Below are 13,551 nucleotides of genomic sequence, written 5' to 3'. Positions count from 1 at the left end.
TGGAGCTGTTTCTGCCCGGTTTCGAACCGGGGACCTTTCGCGTGTGAGGCGAACGTGATAACCACTACACTACAGAAACGCGCCGTGTCCCGGCCTCCGCCCCGCCCGGCCTCAAAACCGGAATAAAAAAATAAGGAAAAAAACAATAAAAAAGCGCTTTTTCCCCAGAATTCCGCCCTTTTCCCCAGAATTCCGCCTTATTCCAGCCAGTTCCTACCCCCGCAGCGGCCGCGGCTTGAAGGGTTTCGGTGGCGGAGGCAGAACCGGCGGAAAGCCCAAAAGTGACCGGCGGGAGAGGGTTTTTATCCCGGCCTTTTGCGCCCCGGAAAGATCCGCCTGCGGAGACGATTCCCGGAGAAAATTCCAGATTCCCGGCGGAACTACCGGCATTTCTCCACCAGGGATTGGCTCGGGGGGGGTCCGTCCGCAGGAGCCCGGCTAGCTCAGTCGGTAGAGCATGAGACTCTTAATCTCAGGGTCGTGGGTTCGAGCCCCACGTTGGGCGATCCTAATTTTCCACATCTCATCATTTTTTTAACCTAAATTCGACTTTTTCTCCTCTTTATTTATTGTAGTTTTAAAATTGTTATCATTCCTAAATTATTTTTATGTTAAAATTGTTATTCTTCCCACATCATTCTCTATTTTTAATTGCTCCTTTTAAAATTATTATTCCGGGTTTTATTATTTCATTCTCTATGAAGTCATTCTTCCTTTTTGAAATTATTATTCCTTTTCTAAATCTTTTTAACTTTGTCAATTATTGTTCCTTTTTAAAATATAATAATAATAATAGTATTGTCATCATCGTCATCCCTTTTTAAATTATTATTATTATTGTGGAGGGGATTCCTATTTTTATTCTGTGAAATTATTATTATTATTATTATTATTATTATTATTATTATTATTATTATTATTATGTTTCCTATTTTTATTGTGTGAGAATGATTGTTCCTTTCCGAAATCATTACTTCCTTTCTGAAATTCTTTTCCCCTCGGCTACTATTCCTTTAAAAATTATTATTTCTTTTCACTTTTAACAACCGTTGTTATTCGATCTTTGCAATAATTACCCTTTACTGGTATTTTTAAAGCCCCCATAATGCAACAGACAAAACAGAAAAAACAAAAGTACAACAAAAATTGCCACTCCTCCCGCAAACAAAGATAAAAGCCCAACAAACGCAGATTTTAAAATCCCCGTTTTGCGGTGTTTTGCCCCGAACTCCCGCCGTCAGGATGGCCGAGTGGTCTAAGGCGCCAGACTCAAGGATTCACCTTCCCATGGGAATTCTGGTCTCCTCATGGAGGCGTGGGTTCAAATCCCACTCCTGACAGCGCTGGTCTTTTGAGAAATTCCTAAAAAAAATCCACCTTTTCCTGCTGTGCTTCCCCTTTTAAAAATTATTGTTCCTTCATTAATTATTATTTCCGTTTTTAAATTGTTACTTCCTTTCTAATCAACATTCCCGTTTTAAAAGCGTTCATCTCTTTCTAACAATTAATTTTCCCTTTTTAAAACCACTATTCCTGTTCCAATTATTATTTGCCTTTCTAAAAGCAGTCACCTCCCTTTTTTCAAACTATTATTCCGGTTTTCAAATTATTGTTCCTTTTTCAATTTTTTTTTATTTTTCTTTTAAAAAATCTGGTTCCCTTTTGAAATGATCACTCCCTGTAAATAATCCCAAAGCATAATAAACAGTTAGCCCCTCAATAAATGCCATTATTTAATTTCAGTACTCAACTACAATTATTTTAGCACAGCTGGTAAACGCCTTTCATATAAACGTAATCGGAAAAAAAATGCAATTAGAGGTATTGCTTATTAATCAATTTATTTATTGCTCAATAACAGAAGGAGCTGGGGCAGGTGGAAGACAACGCCCAGCGGCGAGCGAGAGGCACAAAAAGAGGAGAAAAAGGGTGGTTTTGGGGGGTTAGGAGATGTTTAAATACAAATAAGATTTTTTTAAAAAATGATTTAGCAGGGGAAAAAAAAAACTCTTCCCTGACCGGGAATCGAACCCGGGCCGCGGCGGTGAGAGCGCCGAATCCTAACCACTAGACCACCAGGGAGGCGATGAATACTTCTCTGGAACGGCTCCATCTGATAAGGACGAGCTCGATAAATCCCGGAATTTGATTCTCCTTTTGATGGATTCCGGGATGTGATCCAAGTGCATCCCAGGATCCAATCCTGACACGTCCCAGAGCGTGATCGCGACCCAGAAATACCCCAGGACATGACCCCACAGACTCCAGGACATGAAACCGATGGACCCCAGGATCTGACCCCCACAGACCCCAGGACCTGACCCCACAGACCCCAGGATCTGACCCCAATGGACCCCAGGATCTGACCCCCACAGACACCAGGATGTGACCTCAGTGGACCCCAGGATCTGACCCCAATGAACCTCAGATGTCCCAACTCCAGAAGCCCCTGGTGGACCCAGGAGATGATGCTGGCGGGTCCCAAATGTCCAGGCATCCCAATGTCCAGGTCCCAGGAAACTCCACAGGTGGCCCCAGGCGCCAGCAGATTGCTCTGATCACCCCAATTATTCCCATTCTTTGTCCAATTTCCCTTTATTTCCTATCCCTTTTCCCCTCTCATCCTCCTCCTCATCACCGCACTGGCACAGAAAATATCTCCCAGCCCTCGGGTTGGTATTTCTCTGAACCAGCCGCGGCTTCTCGTCGGCAGAAATGAGGGAGAAAGGGGAAGTTCCCAGCCCCAAAGCCCCCCAGGTGAGGGAGCCAGGCCGCGGGGCTCAGGGCAGCAGCGTGAACTGGCAGCCCCTGCCCAGGCAGAGCAGGGGCAGCACCCGCTCCCCTCCGAAGGACGCGGGCGGATACGCGAACATCGGGATCTCCCGCCGGGAATCGAAGAACGCCACTCGCCCGGCCTCGTAATCCAGGTAAACCCCGACCACCTCGGGGGCTTCGGGCAGGGAGATGGGGACGGTGGGCGACGTGAGAGCCTGGCACTGGCTCCCGCACTGCCCCACGGCCCAGATGCCCACCTCGGGCTTGACGCTGATGCGACCCTTCCTTCGCACCGACTCCTTGGCCACGCCGAGCGCCCAGGCGGCCCCGGCGCCCACCTGCACCTCCCAGAAATGCCGGCCCGGGCCCAGCCCCTCCCGGGCCAGGACACAGCGGGACGAGTCGAAGCGTTTGGGGTGGTCGGGGACGGCCCTGCGGGTGTCTTCCCACCGGACACACTTCCCGTCCTCGGAGAGCGCAAGGCGCGGATGGGCCGTGTCCGGATCCAGCGTCAGGCTCACTGCGGAGGGAGGGGGCGGCTGCAGGGGGGGCCTCGCCCTAAAGAGCTTTGGGGCTGGGGTTGTCCCACCCTCCCTGCTCTGGGATGCTCCAGGGATGGTGTGATGTCCTAAAGAGCTTTGGGGCTGGGGTTTTCCCACCCTCCCTGCTCTGGGATGCTCCAGGGATGGTGTGGCACCCTAAGGAGCTTTGGGGCTGGATTTCTCCCAGCTCTGGGATGCTCCAGGGATGGTGTGGCACCCTAAGGAGCTTTGGGGCTGGGGTTGTCCCACCCTCCCTGCTCTGGGATGCTCCAGGGATGGTGTGATGTCCTAAAGAGCTTTGGGGCTGGGGTTGTCCCACTCTCCCAGCTCTGAGATGCTCCAGGGATGGTGTGATGTCCTAAAGAGCTTTGGGGCTGGGGTTGTCCCACTCTCCCTGCTCTGGGATGCTCCAGGGATGGTGTGGTACCCTAAGGAGCTTTGGGGCTGGATTTCTCCCACTCTCCCAGCTCTGGGATGCTCCAGGGATGGTGTGGCACCCTAAGGAGCTTTGGGGCTGGATTTCTCCCACTCTCCCAGCTCTGGGATGCTCCAGGGATGGTGTGATGTCCTAAAGAGCTTTGGGGCTGGGGTTGTCCCACTCTCCCAGCTCTGGGATGCTCCAGGGATGGTGTGGCACCCTAAGGAGCTTTGGGGCTGGATTTCTCCCACTCTCCCAGCTCTGGGATACTCCAGGGATGGTCGGATGCCCGTGTGCGGGATTGGGAAAGTGGAAAATCCAGCAAAGGGAATTTGGCTTGGAGCAAAGATGAGAAGTGTGGGGCTTTTGCTGGTCACTGGGGGGTGTCCTGTGGCTTTCCTTTCTTAAGCTGCCATGTGGAAATACCTGGGATTTTCACCTTTGAGGGGTGATTTTCCAAAGGTGGCACTGACACCCCTTCCCTGGTCCCTCCATACCTTGGAACTTCTTCAGCATCTCTTTGAGGCTGGCGTTTTCCTGGGGCAGCTCTGGGGGTTCCTCTGGTGGATTCTCCACCGGCTCCGGGGCATTCTGCTTCTCCAGCCTGGAAAGAAGGAGGAGATTTTCTCCACAGAATTATGGAATGGTGAGACTGGAGAGGCAGCTGTGCCCTGGGGAGGCTGGAAAGGCCCTTTCCAACCCAAACCATCCCAGGTTCCCACGATTTTTTAACTCCATTCCTCTTGGGTTTGGGCATCTACAGGAGGATTTGGGGATCTGCTCCCCATCAAGGAGCTTCTGGAGAACATTTTCTGAGCCAGCCATGGCTGAAGAGTCTCCGGATGGTGAAGATTTTCTCCCATTGGAAATCAGGGAATAAAAGTTACTTTCCTGGCCCACTTTCCTCCTTCCCCCCTCCCAATCCGAAGGGGTCACAAACAGGTCTGTTAAAGTATGGAGGATTCCCTCAGAATTTAACACTTTTAGCTGTTGGCTCCCTATTTTTGACAGGCTGAGAAGGAAAAGCTCATCCCTCCAGGGACAGGGAGGTTTTCACAGATCAGCTGCAGCAGAGCTGGAGGCACCTTCACCCCCCAGTACCTGACCCTGGTCTCCAGCATCCTAACTGGACTTTTGTGGTGTCCTAGTTGTGTCCTGCGTGTCCCTGTCACACAGGTTGGGGTTTGGGGGTCCACCAGCCGCGGGGACAAACGACAAGGACGTGCCAGGAACGCAGGAGAGGAGCCACAAACCTGCTCAGGATGTCTCTGCTGTCCTGCAGGGGAGAGAGATCAGAGGGGTTGTGGGGTCAGAGCGGAGCCAGCCGGGGGTGAATAACTCCGGGGTGACCCCGGGGCGCTGCTCGGCCTAAATGAGGCATTCTGGATCTGCGGGAATTCCGGGTGAGGTCACGGCAGCCTTAATGAGCAACCTTAATGAGCAGCTGGGTTATCGGCATCATCCCCGCCCCCAGGATGGGCGTGGCGGCTGCTAATTAACATCTCCGCCTCTTTAAATGTGGGATTGTTCGATGTTTGGGTGTTTAAATGTTCGGGTATTTGAATATTTAGGCATTCGAATGTTCGGAATTTTTGGATATTTGGTTATTTAAGTATCGAAGCAGGGGTGAAGCCAAGCCCAGGGGTGGGCTCGGATGGTGGCTTTGGTGGCAACCAGGTGAGCACCAGTGGTTTCCTGCTGGGGACAGGGGAACCAGGCCATGGATGGGGGTGTTCAGCTGAACCCCAGGGACCTGGGGGTGATCCACGACATTCCAGTGGACAGCTGGGATGACTCTGAGGCATGGAAGGGAATAATTTAGGGCGGAAAAAAAAAAAGGGTTTAAAAGGAGTTTTTATATCTCCAGGTTGGCCAGGGATTGGAGAAACACAGCCCAGTGGAAGGTGTCCCTGCTGTGGTCTAGGTGCTCTGTGAGGCACCTTCCTCCCCAGACCATGACCCTGGGATTCTGTTTAGGATGGATTTGGCTGGTTTAGGGTTAGTTTGGCTGGTTTAGGATTGATTTGGCTGGTTTAGGATTGATTTGGCTGGTTTATGATGGATTTGGCTGGTTTAGGATTAATTTGGCCGGTTTAGGGTTAATTTGGCCAGTTTAGGATTAATTTGGCTGGTTTAGGATGGATTTGGCTGGTTTAGGATGGATTTGGCTGGTTTAGGATGGATTTGGTCGGTTTAGGATGGATTTGGCTGGTTTAGGATTAATTTGGCTGATTTAGGATCAATTTGGCCAGTTTAGGACTAATTTGGCCGGTTTAGGATGGATTTGGCCGGTTTAGGATGGATTTGGCTGGTTTAGGGTTAATTTGGCCAGTTTAGGATTAATTTGGCCGGTTTAGGATGGATTTGGCCGGTTTAGGATGGATTTGGCTGGCAGCCTGGTGCCACCACACGCGGCTGAGGGTTTCCCGGTGGCTCTGAGGTCTCACCTGCAGGAGTTCCCAGGGCGGCTGCCGGCACTTCTCCTCCAGCTCCTGGATCTGCCGGCCCAGGGCAGAGATCTGCTCCGAGAGGCTGCTGATGTTCTCCTCCTGTCTCCGCACGATCTCCCGGTCCAGCTTTGCCAGCCGGCCCAGCAGGAGCTGCTCCTGCCCCTCCAGGAGCTGCTGCAGCTCCTTGACCTGGGCTCGGACCTTCCCCCGCTCGGCGTCCACCCGCTCCTGCAACGGGAACGGGCGTGAGGGGCTGGGGCAGGGAACTGCCAGCAGAGCGGAGTGAAGGGGGCATTTGTCACCGCCAGAAATGCCGGGGTTCTTGCAAAGCCAGGGGAGAGCCAAGAAGAAAATCAGATTTTTTTTTTTTTTATTATTATTTTTAAATATATATATGTGGGGTTTTTTCCGTTTATAGGTGGGGATTGCTGGCAAAGCATTTTCCCACGGCCCATAAACTTTGTACCCAAAAGGCTCCAGACCTTTGGACAAGAGAAGATGGAAAATAAACCCATCAACAGGGAAAGGGGAAAACAAGGCTAAAAAAAAAAAAAAAAAAAAAAAAAAAAAAAAAAAGGCGATTGGGTGATTCCCGTTTTCTGCCCGTTAATAGTGGGAATTGTGCTCCCCGCTTTTTTCCCTGGTAAAATCCAGGTTTGGGTGGGATACGGGGGATAAAATTGTTCCCCGTGAGGGCGGTGACAGGCACGGGCAGTCACCGGGGGGACAAGCGAAGGGTCACTCACCAGCAAGTCCAAACTTTTCCCTTCCTCCGCCGCTTTCAGCCCCAGCAGCTTTTCTCTCCTGTCCTTGAGGATCTGTGCGTGAGCCTGGAACTTCTCCTGGGCGGAGGAGAAGGAGCGGGTCGGTGCCTTTCCCTCCATCCGCCGGTGTCGGGAGCGGCACCGGGACGGAGAGAACAGGCGGAAATCCAGACCTTTGGTGGGAAAACAACCCTCACCTGTCCTCCCCTTCCTCCTCCTCCTCCTCCTCCTCCTCCTCCTCCTCCTCCTCCCTCAGCCCCGGGGACTCCCGGACACTCCCACCTGATGCTCCTGCGCCGCTTCCTCGATGGGCACGGCGGAATGGAGCCGGTGTTCCCGGGACTCGCGGCACACGCGGCACACGGGGCTCTGCTCCTCCTCGCAGAAGAGTTTCAGAGGCTGGCCGTGCCTGTGGCACAGCGGCTCCCCGGGCCCGGCCGTGCCCCTGAGGCTGAGGCGCTGCGCGATGCGGATGATCCCGGCCAGCTCCCGGTTGGGTCTCAGGCCGGGCTCCGGGGCCGTCTCCCGGCAGCTGGGGCACGGGAAGGAGCCCCGGGAGTTCTGCCAGCAGCGCTCGATGCAGCTCCGGCAGAAATTGTGGCCGCAGTGGATGGACACGGGCTCCTGGAAGAGGTCGAGGCACAGAGAGCAGGAGGCTTCGGCTCGGAGCTGCTGGGCCATGGGCGGACCGGGACCGGACCGGACCGGGACGGGATCGGAACACGACCGGGGCCGGTTTCTCTTTTCCCCCGGCGGCTGCTGCGCTTCCTGCAGGTGCCCGGCTCGGCCCCGGGGAGTGAAAGCGAGAGCGGAGTGACCTCGCTGCTGAGAGGAGCCGGGGCTGGCGCCGGGCGTGGCGCCGGGTTCTTTGGCACCCGGGGTTGACACCGGATTGCCAAAAAACGGCAGAGAATCCCCCTCCGCAGCAGGCTCGCAGCGGGTCGGAAGGAGATGAAATGGAAATTAAACTTCCTCCATCGCTTACCGGCTCGGTTGGGATCCACCGCTCCTGTCTCACTCCCGTGTCTCCCAAAAATCCCCCAGGGAAAGGGAGAGGCTGCCCCAAGGCTCCCCTCGGGGTCTGCACCAGGAACCAGACTGGTTCCACCGCTTCCAGTTTATTTATTTGGAATTTGTTAATGGATCAATTTTATTTATATGCGTGTTTATTTTATTCACTCCTAGATTATTAATTTAAGGCCACGGGGGCAGAGCTTGGGGTAATTCCTGGCTCATCCTTTGCTGCTCAATTCCCGATTATGCAGAACTCCTGAACTTCCGACCCCAACACCCCGACCCGTCCTCGCAGCTAAAAATACCTTTATTCAAAAATACTTTTATTGCTCCTTTCACTTCTCCTTTTGCACAGGAAATCGTTTCTCTCACAGGTCGGGGCTGAGCTCTGACCACAGACTCTCCTGTTTTTAACTTTCTTTTTTCTTCCCCCTGGAGCACCGGGGTGAACTCCGGAACTTTCCATGGGCAGAACCCGCCGGAGTCGGGCGCCGGTACCGAAGAGATCTTTTTTTATTCTTGAGGAATTTGGTCCAAAATTCACCCGCCGTTAATTCTGTGCGGGAGGTTTTTTTGGGTTCTGGGTTTTCCGGTGCTCGGAACATTCAGACTGAAACCTGAGGGCGGCTTCGGCTTCGTGCTCAAAACACCATTTTTTTTTTTTTTTTTTTTTTTTTTTTTTTTTTTTTTTTTTTTTTTTATGATAATCTGGGGCTAATGTTGATTTATCGGGGGATTGGGAGGGATCAAGATTCCCTTTTCCAAGCGATTTCCCTCCTTGATTAACCGGGTGTAATCACCGGGAATTCTCGCCGGCCGCGGGCTCCAGAGGGAGCTGGAGGCTCGGATTTAGCAGACAAAATCAGTGATCCAAGGTTTTCTGCAGGATTTTCCTCGACTGCTTCAAGGTGCAGGCTGGGAACAACCTGCCCCCTTTTCTTAGTGGGGGAAAATACCTCAATAAAAAATTCTTACAATCTAAGGGTTTTTTTAAAAAAAAATCCAAGTTAAAAAATCCGAATTTTAAAAAAAATTTAAGAAATCCAAAATTTTAAAATCCATATTAAAAAAAAAATCTAAATTAATTTTAAAACCTTTTTTTTTTTTTTTTTTTTTTTTTCTTCCAGCCTCGGGCCTTGCCGAGGAGAAAGGGAGGGATGGGACGGACAAAGGAGCCCGTTCAGAAAGAGAGTTCAAATGCTTAAAAATGCTCTAAAAAGGTTCAAATCTGGGGGGTTTCAGCCATCGCCCACCCCTCTGTCTCCCCAGTCCAGAGGTTTTGGCCATCGCCCACCCCTCCGTGCCCCAAATTTGGAGGGGTTTGGCCATCCCCACCCCTCCGTCCCCCCAGTCTGGGGGTTTTGGCCATCCCCACCCCTCTATCCCTTTAACCTGGGGGATTTTGACTATCCCCACCCCTCCGTCCCCCCAGTTTGGGGGTTTGGCCACCCCGACCCATCCGTCCCTTTAACCTGGGGGGTTTTGGCCACCCCCACCCCTCCGTCCCCCCAATTTGGGGGTTTTGGCCATCCCCACCCCTCTGTCCCCCAATTTGGAGGGGTTTGGGCCATCGCCCACCCCTCCGTGCCCCCAATCCAAAGGTTTTGGCCATCCCCACCCCTCCGTCCCCCAATTTGGAGGGGTTTTGGCCATCCCCACCCCTCTGTTCCCCAATTTGGAGGGGTTTTGGCCACCCCCACCCCTCCGTCCCCTAAATCTGGGGGTTTTGGCCATCCCCACCCCTCTGTCCCCCAATTTGGAGGGGTTTTGGCCATCCCCACCCCTCTGTCCCCCAATTTGGAGGGGTTTGGGCCATCGCCCACCCCTCCGTGCCCCCAATCCAAAGGTTTTGGCCATCCCCACCCCTCCGTCCCCCAATTTGGAGGGTTTTGGCCATCGCCCACCCCTCTATCCCTTTAACCTGTGAGGTTTTGACTATCCCCACCCCTCCGTCCCCCCAATTTGGGGGTTTTGGCCATCCCCACCCCTCTGTCCCCCAATCCAAAGGTTTTGACCATCCCCACCCCTCCGTCCCCCCAGTTTGGGGGTTTGGCCACCCCGACCCATCCGTCCCTTTAACCTGGGGGGTTTTGGCCACCGCCACCCCTCCGTCCCCCCAGTTTGGGGGTTTTGGCCATCCCCACCCCCCTATCCCTTTAACCTGGGAGGTTTTGGCCATCCCCACCCCTCTGTCCCCTAAATCTGGGGATTTTGGCCACCCCCACCCCTCTGTCCCCCAATTGGAGGGGTTTTGGCCAAAATCCCCACCCCTCCGTCCCCCCAGTCTGGGGATTTTGGCCACCCCCACCCCCCTATCCCTTTAACCTGGGGGGTTTTGGCCATCCCCACCCCTCTGTCCCCCAATTTGGAGGGGTTTTGGCCACCCCCACCCCTCCGTGCCCCCAATCTGGGGATTTTGGCCACCCCCACCCCTCTATCCCTTTAACCTGGGGGATTTTGACTATCCCCACCCCTCCGTCCCCCCAATTTGGGGGTTTTGGCCACCCCCACCCCTCCGTCCCCTAAATCTGGGGGTTTTGGCCATCCCCACCCCTCTGTCCCCCAATTTGGAGGGTTTTGGCCATCGCCCACCCCTCTATCCCTTTAACCTGTGAGGTTTTGACTATCCCCACCCCTCCGTCCCCCCAGTTTGGGGGTTTGGCCACCCCCCGCCCCGGGGGCAGTACCAGAACGCCCTCCGCTGCCCTCGGAGAAAACGAAAGCGGCGGCTCCCGCGGGCCCCATGGACGCGCTCCCGGGCGAGGCCTCGTGCCCCATCTGCCTGGAATATTTCCGGGAGCCCGTGTCCATCCACTGCGGACACCACTTCTGCCGCGGCTGCATCGAGCGCTGCTGGGAATGGCCCACGGCGGGATTCTCCTGCCCGCGGTGCCGGGACACGGCCCCGGAGCGGAGCCTCCGCCCCAGCCGGGAGCTGGCGAAGGTGCTGGAGATCGCCCGCAGGCTGAGCCGAGGGGAAGCCCTGAGAAGCGGGCAGGAGGAGGAGGAGGAGGAGGAGGAGGAGGAGGAAGGATGCCCGAGGCACCGGGAGCCCCTGGAGGTTTTCTGCAAAGAGGACGGAGTTCTGCTGTGCGCCATCTGCCGCGAGTCCCGCGCCCACCGCGCCCACACCGTGCTCCCGGTGCCCGAGGTGGTCCGGGAATACAAGGTAAAGGGACGGGGATCCAGCCCGGAGCTCCTCCGGGGTGGAAATGTCCCCCCAGCCCGTGCCCAGGGGACAGGACACACTCCGGTGCTTCTGCTCTCTCTGTTCTCCCCGGGGTCCGGAGGGATCGGGGTGTTCCTCCTCCTGCTGCCGAATTCCAGCTCCGGCTGGATCCCCGCCAGCCCCTAAACCAGCGGCAACGTGGGCAAAAAGAGCCCATTTCACAAAAAGGGGGATGTTTTCCTGCTCCGGGAGGAGAAAGGGAGTTTCCTCGCTCCAAGCCCCTGCCCAGGGTGTGTGTTTGAAGCTGTCCCAACCTCCAGAGAAACGGGGTCTTTATTTCTCGTCCCCTCAGGAACAAATCCAGGCCGGGCTGCAGACCCTGAAGGACGACAGAGACAAACTCCTGGAGCTCCGGGAGGCTGAAATGAGGAGAAACCGGGAGTATTTGGTAAACTCTCCGGAGCGGGCGGGCGGGGAGTGGGTGGGGATGGATTTAGAGGGCGGAGGAGGTTCCTGGGGTTGGGGTCCCGCTCCAGGGAGCGGCTTTGACTCCCCCGGTCCACCCAGCTCCGCTCCCCGCGTGTCCCACCGCAGGAGAAGACGGCAGCCGAGCGGCAGCGGGTCCTGTCCCAGTTCCAGGGGCTGCGCCTCTCCCTGGAGGAGCTTTGCCGCCAGCTCCTGGCTCGGCTGCGGGGCCTGGAGAGCGACCTCGGGCAGGCGCAGGAGGAAAACGTGACCAGCCTGACCAAGGAGATCTCCCGGCTGGACACTCGAGTCCAGGAGCTGGAGGAGAAGTGCCGCCAACCAGCCAGGACCTTCCTGCAGGTGACAACGAGAGGGTTTGGAGCAGCCCAGCCCAGTGGGATCCCGGCACGGGGGGGAGCGGGGTGGTCTCTGGGGGTCCCTTCAACCCAGAGCATTCCGTGGTGGGGCCGCGCCCCGCCCCAGACCCCTGGATGGGCCCAGAGAATCTCTTGCAGTGTCAATTCGGAGTGATTCAGCCGTGTCCCTTCTCTCCCTCCCAGGACATCAGCGGCACCTTGAGCAGGTAAAGGCGGGGCTCCGCGAGCTCCTCCTGCCCCCAGCGCCGGCATTGGCGCTTGGATCCTGTGCTCGGCCTCCTTCAGAGACCAAAGAATTTGGAATTGTGGCCAAATCCCAATCAGAAGGGGTCTGAGCCCGCTCCTAAAGGCTCCTCTGTGGGAATTCCTTGGGCTCCCTTTGGCGTGGATCCTCAACCTCTTCCTTCCATCCTTCTCCAGCCTCGGAAAGGAAAACTTCCAGCTGCCCCCGTCGCCTCTTCCCGAGCTGGAAAAGAAAATTCATCACTTCAGGGAGGAATATATTCTCCTGGAGGAGACACTGAGGAGCTTCCAAGGTATGGGGAGCAAGCGATGAATTTCATTGATTTCATTGCATATATAAATTGTATTTATTATATGTTTATTATACAATTAATATGTATTTGTGCAATCACAGATTATATTTGCTTACCTAGAGCGTAGGCTGTATTCTATGGCAATTATTTTAACAGCAATCAGGGTTTTTTTGCAATCCCGTTTTATTGGATCGCAAAAACTTATTTTTATTTGGTTCTCCTTTTATCACAATTCCATTCATCATCCGCAGGGTGGCAGGACAACCTCCCCACATTTTATATCACTTTATAAACCCACATTTTATCTCAGCCCGTGTCTCCCTTCTCCCCGTTTTTTCAGACATCCTGCTCTTTGAGCTGCCGGACAAAAGTAAGTCCGGGGCTGGGGGACAAGGGCTGGGCCCGGAGCTGGGCGGGACAAGAGAAGGGAAATGAGGGGAAAAGCCCCGCGGGGAGCTGGGGGCAGGCAGAGGACCCACGGAATCCCCTCGGCGCAGTGACGGTGACGCTGGACCCCAGCACGGCTCACCCCCAGCTCCGTGTGACCCCCGACGGGAGCAGCGTCAGCTGGGAAAGGGCTCCGGACCCTCCCGGGGGTGGACCCGGAACCGGCGCCGAGACCCTCCTGGACGGACCTGGACCCGGAACCGGCACCGAGATCCCCCTGGATGGACCCGGCACCGAGACCCCCTTGGATGGACCCGGAACTGAGACCCTCCTGGATGGACCCGGAACCGGTACCGAGACACCCCTGGATGGACCCAGACCCAGCACCGAGACCCCCTCGGACGGATTCAGCACCGAGACCCCCTCGGATGGACCCAGACCTGGAACGGAGACCCCCCTGGACGGACCCGGACCCGGCACCGGGACCCCTCTGGACGGACCCGGCACCGAGACCCCCCCGGACGGACCCGGCCCCGGCACCGACCCCTCCGTGCTGGGCCACCAGGGTGTCACCGCCGGGAGGCGCTGCTGGGACGTGCAGGTGTCCCCGGCGGGGTCCTGGGCCCTGGGGGTGGCCAGAGAGACCCCCGGGAG

General features: G+C 55.3%; 2 protein-coding genes and 4 non-coding genes across 6 annotated transcripts; 3 read left to right on the top strand and 3 right to left on the bottom strand.

The window, feature by feature from the left end:
* Positions 1-6: 6 nt before the first annotated feature.
* Positions 7-79, bottom strand: TRNAV-CAC (transfer RNA valine (anticodon CAC)). The gene has a single exon. It is a non-coding gene; the product is annotated as a tRNA-Val (tRNA).
* A 353-nt stretch (positions 80-432) lies between these two features.
* TRNAK-CUU (transfer RNA lysine (anticodon CUU)) lies at positions 433-505 on the top strand. Its single transcript has one exon. It is a non-coding gene; the product is annotated as a tRNA-Lys (tRNA).
* A 731-nt stretch (positions 506-1,236) lies between these two features.
* TRNAL-CAA (transfer RNA leucine (anticodon CAA)) lies at positions 1,237-1,340 on the top strand. The gene is made up of 2 exons: positions 1,237-1,274; positions 1,295-1,340. It is a non-coding gene; the product is annotated as a tRNA-Leu (tRNA).
* Positions 1,341-2,010: 670 nt separating this feature from the next.
* Positions 2,011-2,082, bottom strand: TRNAE-CUC (transfer RNA glutamic acid (anticodon CUC)). Its single transcript has one exon. It is a non-coding gene; the product is annotated as a tRNA-Glu (tRNA).
* Positions 2,083-2,655: 573 nt separating this feature from the next.
* Positions 2,656-7,740, bottom strand: LOC136375193 (E3 ubiquitin-protein ligase TRIM39-like). The gene is made up of 6 exons (XM_066340559.1): positions 7,232-7,740; positions 6,932-7,027; positions 6,183-6,413; positions 4,989-5,011; positions 4,233-4,339; positions 2,656-3,295 (listed from the first exon to the last, which is right to left on the bottom strand). The coding sequence occupies exons 1-6, from the start codon at positions 7,628-7,630 to the stop codon at positions 2,781-2,783; spliced, it is 1,371 nt and encodes a 456-aa protein (XP_066196656.1). The 5' UTR covers positions 7,631-7,740; the 3' UTR covers positions 2,656-2,780.
* A 2,963-nt stretch (positions 7,741-10,703) lies between these two features.
* Positions 10,704-13,546, top strand: LOC136373394 (E3 ubiquitin-protein ligase TRIM7-like; the record flags this gene model as incomplete). Its single annotated transcript, XM_066338304.1, has 7 exons — positions 10,704-11,132; positions 11,485-11,580; positions 11,727-11,957; positions 12,158-12,180; positions 12,395-12,510; positions 12,851-12,880; positions 13,008-13,546. Coding segments are annotated over exons 1-7 (1,461 nt in total), but the record flags the coding sequence as incomplete, so codon positions are not given.
* Positions 13,547-13,551: the final 5 nt, after the last annotated feature.

This window comes from Sylvia atricapilla, chromosome 2 (genome assembly GCF_009819655.1).
Source record: "Sylvia atricapilla isolate bSylAtr1 chromosome 2, bSylAtr1.pri, whole genome shotgun sequence".
In the NCBI taxonomy this organism is placed as follows: Eukaryota; Metazoa; Chordata; class Aves; order Passeriformes; family Sylviidae; genus Sylvia; species Sylvia atricapilla.
The sequence above is the reverse complement of the archived record's forward strand: the minus strand, read 5'-3'. Positions and strand labels throughout refer to the sequence as shown.